The 23,152-nt window shown below is 39.3% G+C and overlaps 1 protein-coding gene across 1 annotated transcript in view; it reads right to left on the bottom strand.

The window, feature by feature from the left end:
• FLT1 (fms related receptor tyrosine kinase 1) overlaps positions 1-23,152 on the bottom strand; it is a 146,149-nt gene that overhangs the window by 52,375 nt on the left and 70,622 nt on the right. The window contains exons 11-13 of the mRNA XM_006270482.3: positions 18,636-18,750; positions 8,744-8,852; positions 2,354-2,641 (exon numbers count right to left, since the gene is read on the bottom strand). Coding sequence (XP_006270544.1) covers positions 2,354-2,641; positions 8,744-8,852; positions 18,636-18,750 — 512 coding nt within the window. The remainder of the gene's footprint in view (positions 1-2,353; positions 2,642-8,743; positions 8,853-18,635; positions 18,751-23,152) is intronic.

Genomic DNA, 23,152 nt, shown 5'->3' with positions numbered 1-23,152 from the left:
ACAACCTTTTACCCTCTTCAGCTTCTGGGTGTTTAGCTTGTTTGGTTTTATTAAGAAGTAGGACAATATAAATACACAGTTTCATTTAAATACTTTTTTAAAGGAATATCATCTTAAATTACAAGTTTTTCTCCCCAAGTAATGTGCTATTTAACGGAACTTACACAAACTTCCAGAATGACAAGATTCTCCCAGTTAGCTGGCAAGATCAGCAGTGACCATGTCGCTTTTTTTTCCTCCCACTCTGGCCTTCAGTTGTGGAACCCTTTCCTCACACAATTTAACTGAAGTTCTTCTATGCCTGCCAAGACTGGACTTAGGTAGGGGCACTCACTCAGCATTGTACAGTATGGCTGTTGGAGCACTGGCCATAGACTATGAAGTGGCTACCAAGATGTCTCCCAGGCCAATGTGGTATACATCATCACTCAACAATTCCACAGAGAGACATTTCTAATCTCCATCATATCATTTTGTGACCCAAACTCTTATCACATGGTTGTTGCCAGCAACTGACTGCTACAAGCAACTGCACTATGATTTTTCTGAACACTTTCAAATACAACAGGACAAGCTTTCCCCGTTTTGACAGTGATTACCAATTATTCCACTAGCTTTTTAAGCATGTAAGAGAAACCCAAGTTCCTTTGCAAGAACACATTGTTTCTGGAAGCCATCATACTAATAATGAACAAAACAGCTACCGTATGCAAGAAGGCTATAGGTGACATTTCAAGATACAAATGATTATTCTTTTCTTTACTCTGACAACTTCCAGGTTATCAATTGTTTTCTAAACATTTTAGGCTCCATGCAACTGGCATTATGGGGAAATGCTATTGTTTACCCTTTCACACTTGACAAAAGCAATTCCCACGTGAAAGACGAGTTTAGCCGTGGGACACAGTCCCAATACCTAAAGGAGGAAATAGTCTGGTGAGTTCCCAAGCACAAAAGTTGTCATGTTGTCACCCTCTATTTTAAAAGCACAGCCACTTTGTTCCTTTGCTGAAACTATTTTGGTCACTTAGGTTGGTTTTGTTATGGTTTATGTAAATCCTATATAAATGATCAATCATAAATGAAACCAAAAATAATAAAGGCTATGGATTGTAAAAAAATAAAGTTATCAGATCTATTAAAAATAGTAACTTCTTCCTTACACAGAATTTATAATACACAGACACTCCTCATAGCAAAATCATGAAGAAAAGGAAATTCTTAAGAGGAAATTTAGATTATCCTTAGTTCTCTTTCAGTAGTTTGACCATTTCTTAATCCCCATAATAAATCCTATTTTCATTTGCATACCAAAAGGAAGGGGTGTCTTTTAATGGCCTTAATTTTAAATTTAAATTAGGAAAAATGTATTCAACATTTTGATGTAATGCCTGTAAACTTGTCAATGGGGTAACTGTAGCACTTCTCATAATGAAATAATTATAACATTGCAGATTCCTGTATCTTCAAACAAGTTTGTGCCAGGCACAAAATTCCCACTGATATCAACAGGCCTTTACAGTAGTACAGTAATTCATTTTAAACACTGACCAACACAGTCACTGGAAGACTACCTGGATTTATTTGGAGGAACATGAATCACATCAGTTTTTAATTTTTCATTATTATAAATGATATAATAGGTATGTGCATCATATCAACATATTTATTTCTTTTCTGCACCCCCAGGGCCTTCCTTGAGAAGATACTTTTAAGATTAATGCACTTAGTATAGAAAATTATTTCAAATAAATAAGCATTAGAACTTGCTCAGCAGGTAATATTTATAAATCCATCAAGATCAGATTAAAATAGAAATCTGTAGTCCAGTCAGTCTCAAACTGAGTTGTGCTCATTCTGCACTTTAAAGTTAAGTTATTAAATGTCCATTGTTGACTGAAAACAGCAGTTTTTAAAGTTAATCAGTTTATGCAGCTTTGCCACTTTCGAAGAGGCCGGTATCAGAGTGGAAGAAAAGACTGGTCCAAAGTTTTCATTATCACTCAGTAGGAGACAGCAAGGGACAAAACCCCACATCATACAAAATGCAGGATAGGGGATCTTCCAAACCCCAGCTTCCACCAATTTTGTCAAAGCAGAACAGACCCGTCTGAACTGAACTGGATGCCCATGAGTTATGCTGCTACTCCTATGTCCAAACCCATTTTTGGAGGTGCACCACCTCAGAGCCTGAAAGGTAGCAACAGTAATAAAAATCAAGATGATATGAGACAACTGTTACTTTTTTAATGAGTCCTTTAATGTTTTACATTGTTTTGTGTTGTACAATCATTCCTTGTGTTTTTATATCTGGGGATCCGAGAGTAAACAGCCTTTTTGTTGCAGTGCTCACCTCTAATTGTAAGGTCTTTCTTTTGAAGCACTTCTTTTCCTGTGTATATGTTCCGCGCTTTGCAGGTGTAGGTGCCTGAGTGTTCCAGGGAAACATTCTTGATGGTGAGAGGGAGGGTAATGGAGTACTCCTTAGGGAGAGGTTTTTTTGCTTTTGTTTGATTAACTGTCCTTGGTAAAATCCAGGCAATGTCTTTGTACAGGAATTTGCTGACCGAACAGGACAATATCAGGTTCTCTCCTTCAATGGGCATTTTTTCCAACTTAATGTGAAATCCATTTGGTACATCTGTCAAAAATCAAGAACACTTTTAGTTTATAGGAAAGTATTGAGTCAAAAGAAATCATTTACTCTTTTCCCTGTAAGCAGAAAGTTTGTCAGCTGGAAATATTTAATGTCTTCCTTCTGGAGTCTCTAACCTTACTTCTTCCGCAATGGACCATGTCTATGCTTGTCATTTGTCCCACAAATACAATACACTTCACTTGTACTGGACACACTGGCCTGATCTACAAGTGACATAAATTGATGTTGCTCCTGTGATTTCACTTAAGCCAACTGATTTGTTCTAGCTCGGGGTTTGGCTCATCGGGTAAGGACATTCTAAGAGAAAGTACCAAAGACTTTAAAGAGGGAACATTTGCAGTCGTTACAAAGTGAGAGCTATCTTCTTTCAACTATAGCTGGTGAAACTGTACAAAGAAGCAGAAGCATTTTGGTGAACACAAGCAAACAGAGCAGTTCTGAATCTTCTTGTGATTCATGACTATTGAGACAACTGGCTGGTATTCATTGAATACGTCCAGATCCTGAACATGTTATGAGATTTGATGCTGCCCCACTGAAGTCAAGGTGTTACACCACTGACTCCAGCGACAGTAAGAGTAGTGTTCTGGAATAAAGTCAACTTAAAGCTTCTGTTCTGAATGTTAGTGTCTTTAATTTAATTGTAGCTACTATTCTGTATACTATACTATGCTGTTTAAATTGTTTCTTACTCTTTTTAGTACAATTGACTTACAGAACTTGATGACATAGAAGGGTTCTTCCAATTGTTTCAGTTGTTAATTTCCACTGCCCTTGACTGAACTTTACTTGAAATCTTAGAGATGGGGACAGTGCCTAGTACTCATTTTTAGCATTCTGGTTTCTTCCTTTATGGTGTGGAATTATTTTTCTTAATGCCTGCTTGTTCTTGACTTGATGCATAAAATCTTCTTGACAAAAACCTGCACTCAACACTGGGCACATCTACACTTGTTATTAATGTGATTGAATAAATGCCAGTGCAGTTTGCACTAGAATTTGTTGCTCCCAGGCACTGCATTTGCACATGTGCCCGAGACCACAGCACACTGAGCCAGGTCAAAGCAGCCCCAGCTGGCAGAGGGCCCAGGGTGTCACCCTTCCAGCCTGGGGCTCCTTCAACCCAGCGCAAAATGCTCTGGAAGGGTTGGCTGGTGCACCAGAGTGCTCCACTGTGGGGCACATTTTCAGGCAGCCCCCACACTGAAGCACCTTTGTGCCCCAGCCAGCCCTGTCAGCATCTACATGTGTGCTGCAGCATACTAAATGCCACCGCCACAGGATAGTAATTATATTTACAAATACGAACCCATGGCAGCGTTTAATAGTTTACTGTGGCATAATACGGCCACACATGTAGATGCTGAGACTTTACTGCAGAGCTAATTAGGCAACGCTGCAGTAAATGTCTTGTGTAGACACATCCACTGTTCTCTATATTGAGTTTGGATTTGTTATGCTAACTTTTGGGTAAAGCACCTCAGGATCAAAACCCTGGATTTAAATTCTCTTCAACCTTGAAGTGTTAAAAACCAAAGAGGGAACTTGAATAATTTTGTGGTTTAAGACCTTCTTCATTGTTGCAATGGAAAGAAAATGTATATTATCCATTCAGGTGTTGCATACAAATGTTAAAGATTAGGTGACTGCCAAGGATACTGGAATGGATGTTAAAACCTGTGCAAACACTTACTTCTCTTACAGTCCTACTTGGTAATCTGGCCTTCTCTCTCTTGCTCATTCTCAAAGTTATATTCAGAAAAGTAACCCCAAATCCACATTTTTCTGTGAATATGGTGGTGTTTCATTGTAATCATGGAAAAATATGGATTTGGAGTTACTTTTTTAATCCAAACATTGGATGTTTTTTTAAATCAGAGAAAACCAGGATCCCTGGTCATAAGGAAAACTTTAATTTAAGGGATGAGAATCATAAAATCATAGAGTAGAATCACAGAGCTGGTAGGATTTGGAAGGGACATCTAGTCCAGCTTTCGCACTAATGCAACATGGTTTCTAAACCATTTCAATCAGATGACTATGCAGCCTCTTGGTAACACTTAGAGGAGGAGATACCACAAGAGAGTGAAAAACTAAGAAGTATGGGGCTGTATTCAGTGTGGACAAGCAATTGTAGCAACTTCTTTGATTTACCTAGGCTTACATGAGGCAAGATTCTGATCTCATTCAAATCAATGCAAGTCAGGAGCTACTGAAATCAAAATTTTCCTTTGGGATTATGTTGGTTTTGTGATACAATATCAGGTCAAATTCAGACCTATTGTAAGGAGATGCAATGATATCAATGGATCAGACTCTTGTCTCAAATCTATGATCTGCCTCAGTTTCTGCACCACCTTTGCAGCAGACCTAAATTTAGCCTAGTTTGTATCAAGAAATGTCAACCCATCCATCTGAAATATTGCTACATTTTTACTAATGAAAATGCAAATACTCTATAAAAGCTGGGAAAGGCCAAACAAAAATCTGAAGATGTAATTAAAGTTCTCTCTGAGAATCAGAGGCAGATGGCCTATATCCAATGTAAAAAGACCTCAGTATAACTTCAGTATTACTTTCATGTTGTCATACCTGGGACTTTCCCTACGTATCACCAGGGAAGAAAAGCTAAGGCCAAAAGCAAAATCTAGTAGATTTCAATCAAATGGTTTATTTAAAGATGACAACCCTCTAATATATGACACCCAGCACTAATTGTGACAAACTGAGCCTAGCTATGTAACATGGCTGGGAATAATGTAAAAGGCTTTTATTTACTTTAGTGATTTGAAGCTTCCTGTGGAAATAGCTCCCAGGTTTCCTGATGGAAGATTTTGTTTATCTTTGCCAAGTACCATCAGGAATCTCAAAATAAAATGCGCTTAGTGACATTGGGAAACCAGGGAGATAAGGCAGAGCTGTTCCTGTTTCACCCTCTGTAATTGCAAATACGCCCATGGGCCTGCTGTGTGCCAGCAAAACAGCCCAAAAAGTAGGGAAAGGGACAAGCTGTGGGGGAGGGGGCTAGTGTAGTTCAATTTGATACAAAGGCATGGTTCTAGAGTTTGTGATGGCACCAGTGACCAGGAAGTCTCTCAGAAATGACTGGTCCCCATTGTCTTTGTGTAGTATATAGACCTACATTTACTTAATGGACTCAGACATAAGATGGTCATTTCATAGATTTCATAGACATTAGGGCTGGAAGGGACCTTGGAAAATCACTGAGTCCAGCCCCCTGCCCAAAGGGCAGGAATTCAGCTGGGGTCACAGGATCCCAGCAAGATAAGCATCCAGAAATGCATTAGCCTAAACAAAGTCTAAAGGTTCTTCCCTAGAGTAGCCAACAAGTGAGAAAAGCTATGCAAGAACCTCACTCCTTGGAGATACAGTCACGCTTACACTAAGGATGGAGTATATACAGCTGCTCTGCTTTTAAACCTTTCAAGTCCAAAGATACACATTGGAATTAGACTCTCATCCCAGCAATACCAAGGGATCTACAATTATAAATATGAGGTCTTGCCCAACATGGCCACTCCAGCAACCTACCTGGACTCCTTTGCCTTCACTTCCCTATATCTGTCCCTCTCCACAGAAAGTGGAACAGGTCAAGGTCAAGACAGAACTGGTAGAAACATTAACTTCCACTGGCTGTCCACATGTTATTTCAGCTAGTGTCAGTGGAGCATGTTACAGAAAGAGGTTGCCTATGCCATCCATGATTCTATTATATGTTTTATCCCAATTCGAAAGACAAGGACTGAAATATAGAGTGCTGCAACGGAAGGGGCTTCTGGGAGTTGGAGGAATTATCTGCTTAGCTTACTCTAAATTTCTTCCAGGTGTTTTGAGCCCTTCCTGCTAGCCTCTCCTTGCATTGACAAGCAGCATCTGATCCTAAAAGAGGTCATTTTCTCTTGTGTTAGATGCTTTCATGTCCCAGTATCAGTCTTCATGTAATGCAGACTGTTCACAAGTGGCCGTACCAGCAATAACAATTTTAAACAAACAAAACTCCAGCAACTCACCCTAGCCCTGAAGTATCTATTTTGAATACATTAGAAGGAAATCCTTTCTGGTGTCCTGCCACTTTGTTCACAGCCATCAGCATTTGGACTGTCTTTTTTCCCCTCCATCATGTGTTTTTCAACAAACAGTAAATAAATGGCAAATGTGTTGCTCAGCTCACTTGTATTGTAAAATACTAGCAGACTAGAGGAATTTAGGTTCAATATAGGAGCAGACTTGCTAGAAAAATATGCGATTCAATGTGGTGCCAAGAGCAATTAGCAACATAATGAGTTTAATAAAAGCAACTAAATGTCAGTAGGGGTTTGGGTTGTAGCTGTGTTGGTCTAAGGACATAGGCAGACAAGGTTCCTTGGGTGAATTTGATATCTTTTATTAGACCAACCCAAATGGTTGGAGAATAGTTATTAAGCAAGATTTTGGGTTCAAAAACCCTTCATTAGGCTAAGGAAGCTTCAGCAGTTGGTGTGTGCTCTTCCTGGATGGAAGATGTCAGTAGACAACCTAGATTTTTCATGTCACATAACTAAAGTGATGGGAAATCATCAACAAATAAAGCATCAGATCAGAATTATGAGCTGAGTTCATGTCAGCAACATAAACTCAGATAGAAAGATTGCTACCAGCTAGAACAATTACAAATTTCCAGCCCAAAATAAAACAACTATGCCTCTTTCTGAATATGGGCTAGTCTTCAGAGGAAAGTCTGTATATCGTCTCTGCCATCATACACTCTATCGTGCAAAGAATTTCTACCCCCAGGTATGAATCAGCTCCTAACCTGAAATGTGAGAAGGGAAGCTGACACAGAGAAGGTGGCAGTTGACAGCTGTAAACAGGCTAGTGCTTTATGTGGTTTTAGGGCCTTACCTATAGCACTGGAAGGCTGAAGAAAGTTTACTCTTCTTCAGTGTGGAAAGTGTGTTTATTATAGCTGGGCGGGACATTTCAAAAAGCAAGATTTTAGTCTCAAAACAGGAATAAATTATACATTTGTTTCATATAAGTTAATTTTTTTTCTATTTCTTGACCAGTGCTGTAAACTCTTTCTATTTTAGGAAGACATCTGTCAGTCTAGTATTTTCTCCACTAGACTCCAGTCATCAAATTGAAACAGATCAACAACTAAAATGGACTACAAAAATAGTAACAGAGCACAATGTGATAAGCTGAAAATAGGTTTTACCTTTTCAGCTGATATTTCATGGAAGGTTTATGATTTTAGAATTAAAGTGTAAAAAGGACTTTCTGGTTTCTACTATCTGGTTATTAAATAATTAATCACCATTTTCTTTAGTAATGAACTTTTTAAAGACCATTTTGGATCATTAACTCATGGGAAGGTAAGTCTACCTTCCCATGAGGTACTATTTTGTAAATATGTTCTGCCACAGTGAAAGTAACAGTCAACCAGAAGATGGCTCCTTCGCAATATTACCCTCCAACACGATGGTCAAGAAACTGTCCAATGGATTTTAGTAATATATTCATACTTGTTTCATTAGTCCTTGAAATCACAGCATTTGGTCGGTATCGCAATGATCCTGCGAAGATTTATGCATATACTTAATAGAAGTCAATCAAACCACTCGCCATTTAGCATATGTGTAAATCTTTGAAGGATTAGGATCTGTGTTCTCCCCGTTTGTACATAACGGTGTCAGGCCATCACGCATGATGCTGCCCTGTAGGTGTTTGCAAATTATAAAGTAACACCATACATGAAGTAACTGTAAGCATCAAGCAGTAGAGGAAATCTTATCAGGCAACCTTGGTTTTTATGACCAATTTGAAGCCTCATTGGAATATTTGATAATGAATAATAGTGATACACTACACTGTAATGTTAATCCCCTTCTGAGAAATCAGTCTCCATATTGCATAAAATACCACCAGAACAGCAGTAAAAAATATGGCCAGAGATAACATTTACATCCATTGTAATATTTATCAGGCATAGGGAAACAAAATGACATCATGAATATCACTTCAAGGCCAGGGAATGTTTTTGGGGGTTGGGTTTTTTTGGTTACAATATAGATTATACCTTACCTGTTACATAAAAGCTAACATTTCTTTCAACTGTCCCTATTTTGTTGGAAGCCACACAGCTGTAAATTCCGGATGATTTGGCTTCAGCTACAACCAGAATGCTAGCAGTCTGTGAAAGAAAGAATGGTTTTAGCTGTCATTAAAGTCAATTCAAACATTTTTGGGGAAAAAAAGTTTCTCTTGACAATATGATTCAGTTGCTCCATACATTCAGTGAGGCAGTACTGTGGCAGTTAAGAGGAGACATTACCATGTAAAGTGCTGGAAATGATGGAAAAATAACAGGAAACTAGCTCCTCGGGAGACCTTTATATTATCAACCACTACGACCCAAATCTTTGAATGTGCCTTCTAGGTTGATTTATCTCTTGCTGCTGATGTAATAATGACAGGTTATAAAACACAGGGTGTAGCACAGCATGTTCTATCCCAGAAGGCTGCTTGTGGATCAGTCAACAATGGGAGTAAGTATGGACCGCCTTACTCGTTTGGGTAGCACTGGAAAAATGGAGCTCCACCTTGAAACCCATTTAGTATCCTTTTTCACTCTTTCATGACAGTGGGGCAGGGGTAGGAAAGAGGCTTGTTCATCTCTCTCAGATTTTTTCCTCCCTTTTAGATTTCAGCTTTAATATATTTCATAGGAGCATGAAATATCTGTTTTAATGACATATGCCTCTATCCTACCATGTTGGCATTCTGAATCATTTGACAGATAGATATTATGTATATGAGCAGATGGCTCCTAGACATGCTTCTAGACAAAAATGTTATGGTACCATGCTAGCGGGTGATGGAAGGATGGTTCACTACTTAAACACTCATTCAGGACTTGAAAAATCCCTGCCTCATTTGTTGTGTGATGTCAGGCAAGTCTCTCTGCCCCTCTCTGTCTTGGTTCCAGTTCTGTAAAATGGGGATAAAAGTGCTTCTTCACCTCCCAAGTATTCTGGGAGGATACAGATGTTAAGGACTGTGAGGAACTACACATTAGCAGGCATGAGGGGAGACTTATACTCTTACTTTGCCTTTATTTTTTGCATTATTTATGAGCACAAAATACAGTGGCATCCAGAACGTGATTGGTGCTGTAAAAACTTTTATAAGTTGTCTCAAAATTCAAAACAAGAAACAGCAGGGCAATGAGAAGTAGGTAGAAAGTTCAAGAGAAGGGATCATGGCTGGCTGATCACAGCCTGAGAATTCATTAGTCCTCAAACAGTCCTCAAACAGTTCCTCAGCTGTTCCCAGGCTGGATCAAGGGGGAGGGCAACAGGATGGACACATCCCTTTCTGCCACCACTGCTGCTGTCCTTGTCTGATCCAGGCACAGGGGGAGCCCCAGAACTGCTCATGTCCTTGCCCAGCCTACACTGCAGAGTGTAGATGTGTGGGGAACTGGTGTCTGCTGGGGCTAGTAGAAGTGGCAGCACTCAGGTATCTCCCTCCAGCACCTCCTCTTGGCCAGCAGAGGACACATGGGAAGGGTGGCAAGGAGCAGGGGTTGGAAGGAAGAACCTGCTGTGGCTGCTGCTGACCCTGGCTGAACCCAGCTGCCATACAGCTGCTCCCTGCAACATGGGGCAGAAGCACCTCTGGGGCTTACCCCACCCCTGGGCAGCTAGGCACAGTGGTAGCCGCAGTGGCGGGGGGGGGCTGGTTCCCTGTCTTCATGCGCTTGTGCTCTGCCTGGCTCCTGGTGTCCCCCTCTAGCCCAGGGATTCCAGTCACATCTTGCCTCCTTCCTCTATAATCTGAGGAGCAGTGAGCCACATGCCCTGTAGTAATCCTGGACCCCCCACAGCTGTATCATTAACCTCAGTTAATTTTTCATAGGCTTTAGGGTAGAGGTTGGTGCTGAGGAGGAATTTTGAAGCAGACAGGCTATGGGATAGAGTAATGAAAAGGGAGGTGCCTGTATCTAAGGAATGGAGTTTGTGCTTCTTAGATACTTTCCATAAAACTCCAATAATTTCCAGGCAATTACATTTTCTTCTGCTCAGTCTGTCCAATAATTAGAGTCCTGGGCTAGGCTCAACAGTGGAGCACTCCTGAGGAATGGTGACCTTCTGCCCATCCTCAATAAGAACTGATCAAACATGACAAAAACCAGTGGTGGCGAGTATTCATTCACACTCTGCACTTTCTACGTACAGATTTTGAGCCGGACTAGGAGGAATCAATTATGACCCTCAAGTCTGACATCCTGCATAACACAGGTTTCCCAATTTAATCCAGGGGGAGGATGCAGCGGAGGGGGGGGACAACATCTTCCCTATCATGCAAGAATACATTATCTACCTCAGTTGTAACTAAATCATCTATTTTAGAAAAGATTTCAAGACTAGAAGCAATGATAAAGGGCACCTCTGCTCTCTTAGGCTTGTTAAGCTCTGTCCTTGTCAACTACCATCTGTTAAAAAGTTATCATTTATTTCCAATGTGAATTTCTCTAAATTTGCCTTAGCCATTCTTCTGCAAGATGAAAGAGCTAATGTACTTATGGACTGTGACCAACTAGCATCTTACACTTCCTTTGGATAAGTTAAATTATCTAAAGTCTTTAAGTCTCATTGTAGGGCAGTTTTTTTCCAGGCCTTGACTATTTTTTGTATCTCTTCCCTGAACCCTGTCCAGTTTTTAAAATGTGGACATCCAAGCTGGGACAAAGGATTCCAATACTGATGTCACCAACAACGTATCAATTGACATTACTTTATCAAGTTTGTGCGAACACCTACACAAAATACTTGGTGGCAGAGATTCAGGCTCTAGCTCTCTGACTCTGCTGATATCTAGTTGTTGGGGTTTTTTTATTTGATTTGATTTGATTTGATTTCTGAGGACCATAGTGTTTTTGAGCCTGAGGCTTAAGAAGAAAATGCTTCTACAATTCCTCCAGGTAGTGAGAAAGGAAATGTTACCATCCAACACTTTGACTGACTAACAAAACAAGGCTGCAGTTCTAAAATGGAAGTTTAGCCAAATACATGAGTTTCCATGCTCTATCAGATTTAGATGTAATCATTATTACTCCTGGATAGAGGTCTGTAGGCCTGTACATTTCCTCAAACATACATAATATTTCCTCAGTTATTGACCTGGGCGTTTGAAGTGTGTAGGCATAAGATAACATCCCCCTAAAATGGTCTGTGACCACTCTACTGGTGAATACTGTTTCAGGAGCCCCTGAAGCCAGCAAAGCAGTGTTCATGCAGCTAAGCCTGGCATGTTTTTCCATAGGGAATAAATACAGTTACTTTGGATCCATCTGTGCTGCGTATTTCTTTTCATATTGTTATTGCCTTGTAGAGAATAAAAGATACAACAGTACTGATTTAGTATTTGCCATTGACCTCATATCATCTAACTAGTCCAGCCCTGGACGTTCTCTATAATGTGAAAAAGTTCAGGCTCTAGATACGCAGCAGCACAACTGCAAGCACAGAACAGGCAGCAATACAATGTAATAACTAGATATGGCAAAACAAAGGCTACCTGTCATGTGTGGCCACTGTTACCTCCAAATCAGGCATTTTCACCTAGAAACGTTATTGCCATTTCCTCCTTCTAATAAGAGTATGTTCTCTTAACCATTACCCTGCCCTTTTGCAAGCACCAAGGCACACTTGTTTTATCCAAGACTTTGGTGAAAATGTTATTATGGACCACCTGTGTTAAAATATTGGCAGCACTTCATTGAGTTGTTTTTGATTATACTGATGATGTTCAGTACACATCATGTGTTGGCAAAGAGCATCAGTGTGAAACATCTAGCCAATATGCTCTGCCTTAAGCTTTTTCACTCTAAGAAATACTTGCTATAATATTTAGGGATCAAATAGCAGGATATAGACAAGCCTGAAGTCAGGGTAACCTTATTCTCTAAGTTCAGTTGGTTCAGGCAAGTGATTTTGTTACTTATAAAATACAGTTGTACCTGAAGTGGCATAACAAACAGAAAGCTCTGTTCCAGTGGGACCAAACACATATAGCTGATTCATGGGGAAACTACAGTACAGGCAGCTATGTATTCTTATATCCGCCTCTGTTTCAATGCACTACATACACTAGCACCTGACTCATGCCTCCATCACAAAGAGTGGGGATTTCTAAAAGAAGGGGGCAAGTACAGGTGCCAAATCACAGTTTATTTTTAATCTTGTCAAACAGTAAATTCCACTTGCACGTCACAAATGGTTGTTCTAAAAGTGATGGCAGAAATTGTATTTGCACTTAGGAGGATAGATAACCAAGGGAGAAGTTATGGGAAGTGCATTGGAAGGAAGGCAAGCTGTAATTATGTTCTTAAAACAAGCTGTATAAATTAAGGCCCAATCCCACAAAACCCAATAATTTTATGTGTGTAAGTATTTCTACTGAAGAACAGAGTTACTGAAGGTTTAATACTGTTCCCATATTTGATTCTTTTTCTGAACAGGAGAAACAGAATAATCAGAGATAGTTTCACCTGTTAACACTGACTTTACACAGTGGACTTTGGACTCCACAGTTCATGCCTTGTTGGGTCCTTCCCTATCTTGTTAAATGTATTACATCATCATGGAGAATGTGATGAGGCTCTTATCATCTGGCAATGATTGAGACAATCTTGTTAAACTGCTATGATGCATAGGATTGTGGTTTACACTGCCATGTCACAAATGGTAATGACACACACCACGCTATGACCAAAGATGGCATCACCAGTCAAACCAGAGACTGACTAAAACAAGAGTGGGTTTGGTTTTGCAAAACCTTGACAGTTGAGTTATTAGTTTTCTTTTTTATCTGAAATCCTGAAGGTAATTATTATGATAATCCAACACTTGTGCCAATAAGTACTCAAGTATTTTAACAAGGAGGGTGATATAGAAGGAGGCTGATGGATAGGCAAATGAATACAACCTTTATATAGTACTATACCATCATATATTAATTCTTTACACCCATATCATTATGCAACATGTACTTATATATAAAATCTATATATAAGCACTCAAGAAATCTATCTTAAAATAATTTTTTATCAATGTTGCAAAATCAAGCACCTCAGAGAGAAGGAAAGCTGGGGTTAACATTATCAGTACAACCTGAATGCAGCCTCCTCATGCATAATGGTGTTTGTTTGCATGTAATATCCTAGCCTTTTATTTTAAAAAAAGTAAACTGACACCTGCATGGGTCATCTGCAGGTTTGGTGCCTTTTAGTCCAACACACGCCTCTGCCACTTGAGCTAAGGAAGTGACGGGTACTGACAGTAGGTTGTCATCTTCTCTGTGGAGCACTACTAGAAGGGGATGAGACAGTTTGCTAGTGGGTTTCTCAGATGATTGCTAAGAGGTGAAATTTGGGGGTATTAGGTTCCATTCCATGCACAGGTAATGAGTGTGCTCTGCTTGAAATACCCTCTTCTGCTCATGTTCCTGAATGTGTCCTTGTACCTTTTCCTCTCCAGCCTGTCCCTGCCTGTCTGACACTTCTCCCCTCTGACCAGATACCCAGATTGGGACCTATTATAGCCCCAAACAACCCAGAGTTGTAACTGCATGGGGAGTCCTGCCAAATAAAGATAGAATTGATGAGGAACTCAGCTACTAATAGCTAAGAAGTTTTTACTGAAAACTTAGAATCTAATTTTTTTCAAAGACTTATAACTTGGCTGAATTTGGATTTTATCATATATACAATGTATTCTCCCCTCTCCACTATCAAATTTTCAAGGCCTTGCTCTGAAACAGGAGGGCACTAGACCTATTAAAAGGAAATTTCATTAAAATGCCTTTAACCTGGGCAAAAGAGCCTGGGGCAGTTGTGTGGCATAGCAGATTTTCAGTCCAAATGGCTGCAGTTTGGCAAAGTTATGAGCAACTGAATAAAAAGTTCTGTTAATGAAATGTGCCAAGCAACCTTAATAAAAGGTAGTGTTACCACCCCATCTATACTATACACACACACACATACACAAGTCAATTATATAGATTCATGCATCTGATTTTACTGTATAATTATTGCAGGTAATACACACACTTCCTTCACAATAATTTGTTGCTGTTCTAATTAAATATGTAGTAACATTGCATTCATTACAGCAGTTGATTTTTAGCTGGGAGCTTGCAGAACCGATGTTTCTTGGTAATGGAATGTAAGGAGCTTCTTTACAACAGTTTATATGAGGGATCCAAAAACAGTGTGAAAAATCGTGTTGCAGAAAATTAACGGAAAAAGTCCAACGTGAGAATAAAAACTTTGGGTGTGGGAATTGAATCACTTGAAGATTTATTTTATGATTAAGTATTATTGCTTATGTCATAGACTTATTCCATTATACCACTCAAGTTTCTCAGCGTCTGTTTAGAGAGGTTTCAAAGGAAATGATACTAGAACACTGTTGCTGTCACGGTTTTTCTGTGTCACTAGATGAATAATGTATCACACACTTCCTGTGTTCTTTTAACCATAAAAACTCAAGGTAGAAAGAAAAATGCATAGCTTACATTACATCCACAGACACCTTACCAACCCTTCAAAAGCAAACTGTCGCCTGATAGCATTTTGTGTTCCTGAAATAGGGAAGGTATTGGCAAACTGTCTTTGTGTCAGACCAGTATGGTTACCCAGATTATCAAAAATTAACTTGTGAACATGCCTTCATCACCTTTTGCTTTGATCACCACCTTCTCTTTCGCCGCTCTTCGGTCTCTTTCTCCACTCTATCCACAATGTTGCAGCTTAAAAACATTTTCTTTTCAGTCATTTACCTCATTCCTCATATCAGTTTCCTCTCTCATTTCATGTCAGGTTTAAGATCCTTGTTCCCAGGCACCCAATTGCACCCCTCCCTGCACTTCAACTATTTCAACCCCATGGTATCCAATTTTCTTCATAGTCTTTTAAGTGCTTCTTTTGACCCTTCTCTATATTGAATGCTATGGCTTCTTTTTACTTTGTTTTCTGTGCTTGGAAGTTGAAATGGGAAAGGTGCTGAGTTCTGAGAACAGATGTCCATTGATACTTGAAGGTATTCAGACGTGTTCAGATAAGTTTTTGTTTTTAAAGTAATGAACACAGAACAGTCAGATGATGTTGAGATGTCATGTCGTGCTTGCTCCAGCTAAGTTTTACACAGGATTACTCTCTGGAGATATATACCCTATGGAGATATAGGAATCGCCCTATTCCTATAATGATGACACTTACATGCCCAGAGAGGATAGTAGAATCTCTCATACACTTCAGTTGGGTAACTCAACTGCACTTTTGTTGTCCACTAGGTGAAATCCTACCCTAAGTGACCATCTATTACACATCTACCATTATTATAGAGATCAGGACAGAAACCAAAGGTCGGGGAGCCTTTCATGTTTAGAAAAGTTGTGCTTTCTACATCACTGCTCAGATTGTTATGGAAGAACATGCATCCCAGAAAAAAATATTAAAAAAGCAATTCTTCTGAGGTAAAAAGAGTTTGCACTGACCCATGCACTTGATGATGTAACTCAGTAACTAGCTCATTTTTGGCAGGGATAATTTGTGCTTCAGGAGCCTCCTTATCAACTCTATTGCTGTTTTCCCCTATGACTGTTATTCTTGAAATGTATGAAAAAGTTTGGCAGTAACTGGTAACTTGGACTTGTAACTGTGGCTCTCCTGGTGAGGACAAAAAGCAACATTACTAAACCCCTTCACAGACTAACAGCATGTAGGAGGGCTAAAGACAGAAAAAGAAGAACATCTGTTTCACTGTAAAACTTTCCAGTGACCATCGTTTCAGATGCATTTCTCATCATCCTTTAAAAAAAAAAAGCAGATTGCGGAAGACTTCAAACAAATCCTTCAATTCTGTAGCAAGGATCCATTATTAGCATCTTCCTTCAGGGAGGAACTTATTCACTGTCACTTGGAAGTTGGCCTGACATTTCAACCACTCCTCTTCTGCTGTCTTCAAAATGCATGGTGCACAAAAATTATTAAGCGTGGCTTTTACACAACTTCTTCAGTGCATTGAAATTGTTCTCAACATACCTAGATGCCTCTTGTAAAATAATGCCTCCTGGGCATTCACTCTCTTTTGTTCATTACAGTCCCTCCTAGGAATAGCCACCTTCCTTCTGTACCCCAGTACTCTTTCCTCCTCCAAATCTACCTATAAGCCTCATTTTTCATAGGCCTTCCAGTGCTCCCATTTTCTATGAGGCTGTCTGTTCCCATTTGTATCTTGTTCTTTAACTACCTGCTGAGTGACTGGCTAAATAAAAGCAAAAGCCCCCCAAGACCAATGATTATTCTTATATGTTGGTGCTGTGCCATATAGATCTGTGGCAGTGTATAAATAATACAAGAGTGGTGGAAGATACGCCATCCTTATAACTGTTCTTAGATGTATGTTACGCCTCTTTTATATTGTTTTGATAGTATAACTAGGTAGAATTGTAATTCACAGACATGTTGGTGCCCTTTTGGGCAGCTGTAGAGGTCTAAAAGGGCTTAGTGTAACTCAGAAAATGATCCCCAGTGTGATTTACTTTGAGGGCTTTGGAAATTAAAGGCCATAGGATAAGATACTATTACATCTCTAGTAATGTCTGCCATTATTTTTACAACTCAAACCAGATTGTGACTCAAGCCAGAGCACTTGACTTCTCTAGGAGCAAACCATATTAATAAAGTCTAAGGCCATAAGGTATCATTGTGGTTGTTAGTCCTTGGGAATAACAGAAGCCACAGAACTCTACCAAGTACCTCTTGGTTCTTCAATAATTCTTGCTCTCAACCACAGCTTCTTTCTGAAAGACATCTAGTCTTGACCTCAAATGAAGGAGAATCCTCCAGATCTTTCAGTAGGGTGTTCTAGTGATTGATTCCCTCCCCATTAAAAAAGGAGCCTTATTTGCAGCTTGAGTTTTCCTTGTTTCAGCTTAAAACTCCTGGGTAATATGATGCCCTTGGGTACCAATTTGAAGAGCTTCAAATAGTCTTTCATGTAGTCAGATATTGTTATTTATTCATATTGTCATTTACAGCCCTCTTAACATATCTTTTATATGCTGAATAAATTTGGTCCAGTAAGTCTCACACTTAACATATTATACACATTTAAATCTTGTGGCTGTTTTTCTGATTAATTTCCAACTTTTCAACATTCGTTTTTAAAATGTCTATACTAGTAATTCCAGTAGATCAGCATCCATCTGTGAACAAACTCTCTAAGGAGAACAAATGTCTTAGCGAAAACAAAGAGAAATTGCACAATGGCATGAACTGAAATAAATATGGCACAACATTTTGTACGCTCCTAAATTGACTCCTGATGCTAATGTTCAATTCTAGCAAAGCTCTAAGGACCTGTTTTACTAACAGCTACACACACACATAGTCCCACTGACTTCAATAGGGCTATGCATAGAAATAAATATTTTTTTGCAGAACAAGGGCTATATTTGGGGAGACAAAACAAACTGCAGGGGAGTCTGTTGTAGTCATGTACAGTATACATCCAGCCACTAATGGATCTAAAATTTTGAAAAGAGAGGTACAGGTAATGAGGTGCATCGTCACATATAAAACAACACATATTTTTCTCCAGTTTAGAAGGGATCAGGTAGATTACAATGAGCCATGAAGTCAGATGACTCCCTCAGCACTGCCTGACTAGAAATGCTGCTACCACTGCTGCCAGGCAGTTGGTTTTAAACTTTGGCTGGACCAGGAATCCAAGAGGGGTGCAAGTGCACCAATGCACACCCCCTGGATCCACCCCTGTGTGCAGCCCTTCTAGTTTAAGCCACTCAAAATACCCTGACTTCAGTTTCTGTTCTCAGGTGTCTTCAAATACATTCCCAGGTAGTGCTCTGGCACACAGGAGACATTTCCCCCTTCACAAAACCATACCTTATTCTTCCCTTCTATTACTGCCATGCGCTCAGTGATGCTCTGTATTCTGTTTCCTGTGACGCTGCCAGGTTTCAAGGTGAAAGATCCCTCAGTGTTAGAGCAAAAGCCATACCTGCAGACAGGAGAAATAAAGTGCTGCTTTTAGAAAGATGAGTACAGAAAGAAACATGAAGGATTCAGAGTAGCTTGCTTGAGGATCCACTACTCCAATGGAAGTGAGGGGGAACCACTTCATACTGGTAATATCCTTAACAGATCCAAACTTTCCCAGTAGTTTACAGGTTATTTTTACTCTGTGTTGCTGTTTGATTCAGTCGGATTTCAGACATGAAATTCAGATTTAGACCAGAATTTGAACTTAATTATGTGGGCCCAGCATTCTGATTTTATTGTCCCAAAGTTGTGATTGAGACTTAACTTTGATCATTGGTTACATTATTTAAACATTTTAAGAAATGCAAAAGAATTTGCCATTCTACTAGTGTCTATTTCTTAACCATTCCGTTGCAGTTTCATTACATGAAGGTCCTTTTCATAATCCCAAAAACTAATACTGCAAGATCAATATTTTATTTTTTATCTTTCAAGTATTGCATTTAAGCTGCAAAATGGCAAAATATTGATGCTGAGACTCATTTGTAACTAGGCATGCAATAAAAAAACTCCAAAACATTCCAAATGAACAAACTAAACAAGTTAGAGCTAACTACCAAAGGGTTCAGACATTTTTATAATCTGAAAAAAAACCCCAAAGTTATATTAATGAATGGAAACCTGAAGAAAACTTTTGTCAGACTTACACAACAAACTGGCTTATAATCAGAACATTCAGGGGTGGACATGGTAGAACTAATTTGGGTTTTTTTAAAGCTTAATTTAGTACATATACAAATAAACACTGGAAATTTAAAATTTCCATCTTTCTTGTTCTTTCAGACCATCTGATTCTCTTCTTTAACTAGCTTGTTCAGTCCCTATTTGAAATGTAAAGTTTGGCCACCCACTTGGGAGGAGCTCTTTTAAGTTTGACAGGTAAGGCTTTTAAAGATAACTTAATAGTCATTAGCAGTTTGTTTTGACAGGGATATGTGCCCATTATTCTGTTTGGAGATGTGACCTTGAAAGCTAAATGACAGTGGGCCAAGAGTTACACTGATCAAACGATAACCATCAATTCCCTTTAGCCATTCTGCATTTTTCTCATTCCTACTGTCTTCTTTATATCCCTATTGATGGCTTACACCATGTAATCATTTTACCTTAATAAATATCATAGAATCATAGAAAATCAGGGTTCCTCAGGAGGTCATCTTCTAGTCCAACCCCCTGCTTAAAGGAGGACCATCCCCAACTAGATAACTCTAGCCAGGGCTTTGTTGAGCCCGGCCTTAAAAACCTCCAAGGATGGAGATTTCACCACCTCCCTAGGTAACCCAATTCCAGTGCTTCACCACCCTTCTACTGAGAGAGCTTTTCCTGAGATCCAGCCTAAACTTCCCTTGCTGCAACATGAGACCATTGCTCCTTGTTTTGTCATCTGTCACCACTAAAAACAGTCTAGCTCCAACCTCTTAAAGGATAGAGGATGCTTTAAAGGCTGCTATCAAATCCCGCCTCAGACTTCCCTTCTCCAGACTAAATAAGCCTAGATCTTTCAGCTTCTCCTCACAAGTCATGTCCCCCAGGCCCCTAACCATTTTTGTTGCCCTCCGCTGGACTCTCTCCAATTTGTCCACATCCTTTCTGTAGTGGGGGGCCCCAAACTGGACACAGTACTCCAGATGTGACCTCACCAGTGCTGAATAAAGGGGAAGAAAGGTAATCATAGTCCATTTATTAAAAGCAATAATAGTCCAATTATTGCCAATAATATCCAATAATACTAGTCTTAACTAATTTGACAATCTTTAGACATGAAGGGTTATGAAATAATTTGGGCCGTAATCAGCACTGAAGTGTAGCCTTCTGCTCCAAGAATTCCTCATGATGCATAGGAAGGCTCAGCCATGGTCATTCACATTTAGGGAGAGAGCTGAAGAAGACTGAGGGGGCAGGGAGGGTCTACCAAGGCAACATTTTCTCTCCTGTTTCCACACTGTTTCAAACCTGGTCTCTGTGAGCAGTGTTGTGGTGGCCACTGGGGATGGATATACCTTTGCTAAGACAATTTTACAAACTGTCATTCAGATAGAGCCAGAGCAAAAAAAAAGTGATTTAAAATTATTCTAATAAAGGTAACATCCCCTTCCCCTTGTAACCAATTTGCCAAAACAAACAGTATCCTTTATAATCAGTTTTAGAAACAGGAAACTAACACAGAGGAAGCTGAAATACAGATGTGCCAATAAGTCTTCCACATTGTAGTGGGTAGCAGGATAAATTAATTGACTTCAGTAGTACATGTGCTCCAATGACTGCTGTGCCTTGCAATTTTGCATGGTGGGTGGACTTTTTTTTTTTTTTTTTTTTTACTGTCAGCGAGAATTCCCTAATCTCAGTTCAACCATAACAGTAATAAATGTTGTTCTTCTTGTCGCTCTTAGATTTCTCATCTTTGCCAGGTACTTATTTCTGTCCTGCCAAACAGGTAAAATTGCAGTCCTGCTTCACCAAGTGCATTCATGACACTTTCTCTTAAATGTTGCAAATCTGACCTATTTGCGAGCAATAAAATACTTGTTGAAAAACATTTTGGTGAGGGATGTGGAAATGTCTGTCTGGAAAGTGCTGTACAGTTAGAATTTGACTGGCCATCTTCATGGCAGAGACTCTCATATTCCCTCTGCCCCCGCTCCATCCTCAAAACTTAAGTATAAATTATTCCCTGTAAGAACAGGGAAAAGATACAGGTTAGATCGCAAATGCTCTGTTAAATGTTTGTGTAATGTCAATCACATTGGGGTACTGCCCTCTAGGTGTTACTGTAGTACAACATACATAAAATATTGCATGCAGTTGTATGCACCTTTGTACCACAGACTTCACATTACATTCATGTGCTCTTTATAATGTTAAAATAACCATAAAAGCAAAGCAAATATTTTAACATGGATTGCCTGTATTTAGAATGGTTATTTCTAATGCTAATCTCACATAGGAAAATGTATCAACATAACTCACAAGCAGAACCAGAGCAAATGTCATTGTCATGAGTGTACTAGTTAAATGAATACTTCAGCTTTTTTCGTTGTTATTTTCAACAGTGCCCTATAAGACTATTGTTTAACCCAGCAGAATTGGTTGCTGCACAGCAGGCAAAGGGGATTAATTAAAATTATGATCCTTAATAGGATGCATTTTGTAACAGGAAGCATAAAGGCTCAGCTGAATTTAGAAATAGTCATAGAGCCAAGCGTTTGTGCTATCCACAGATGCTTGGAAAGGAATAGACAAGAATGGCAGCATAAAAATTCAGTCTGGCTGGGACTAAAATTCATAATCACCTTCCAATTATTTCCAATATTTCACTGTGTGTGACCTCGAATAACATCAGCTACATTTTTTTTACGTGGCATTTATATAGTTAGTCTATTGCTTCTAATGATTCACTATGTAGAATATCTTGTGTGATCCAATATGTAACCAGGCATGTCGATTGCTGTGGGGAAATCCCATAAAACTTTAGAAATCTGATATTTATATAATTTTATTTTTATACAGATATCTCTGGAGTTACGCAAATATCTAAAATATTTGCTGTTGGGCTTAACTTGGTTTCCTTGCACTTTCAGAAGGATTTTGTATCACAGTTGGAATAAAAAAGTAGCAAGCACCCTACACACACAGTAATTTGCGAACAAATTAGGACTCTGCTTAAGCACTACTTATTTTTGCCTCCATGCGGATCCTTTCAGGCCCTTTCATGTATATACACAACAAAAATCAGACTAGTGTACAGCATAAATGCTAAGGTGGTTCACAGAATGTCAAGGAACCTTTCCTATGTTGATGTAGGCATAAGGACAACACTGTGCAACCACGAAGGCATAGGACAAGTTTGTGCATAAGGAGCCTGCAGCTTGAATAAGCAGGACAGACAAGATGCAGTACAAGAGAAGTATTATTTTACAGATGGAGAACTGAAGCACAGAGACACTAAGAGTGAATGCTTGACCCCACTGATTTAAGTGAATGGCAAAAATGTAACTGATTTCAATGGGGTGAGTATTTCATCCTCAGTGATTTGTCCATTGTCATGGAGAAAGTCTGTAGTAAAGCTAGGAACTGAATCCACATCTCCTGAGCTCCAGGCCAATGTCTCAGCCACAACCACAAGGTCTCAACCTTCTTGTAAATTGTTGTCTTAAACTCAGTTTCCTTCTAATTAATTTTACATATATGTATGCATTTGTGCATGTATGTGAGTCTGTGTGTGTGTGTGCATACACACACACACACACACACACACACACACATATGCACTTTAGTCTTTGTCAGGAGTTTGAGAAATAGGCTATTCATTTGTAAACCCAGAAGCCATTAATTCTCCTGTGGATTTCAAAAGAAACCTGGTA

The sequence above is a fragment of the Alligator mississippiensis genome, chromosome 1, assembly GCF_030867095.1.
Source record: "Alligator mississippiensis isolate rAllMis1 chromosome 1, rAllMis1, whole genome shotgun sequence".
Taxonomy (NCBI): domain Eukaryota; kingdom Metazoa; phylum Chordata; order Crocodylia; family Alligatoridae; genus Alligator; species Alligator mississippiensis.
The sequence above is the reverse complement of the archived record's forward strand: the minus strand, read 5'-3'. Positions and strand labels throughout refer to the sequence as shown.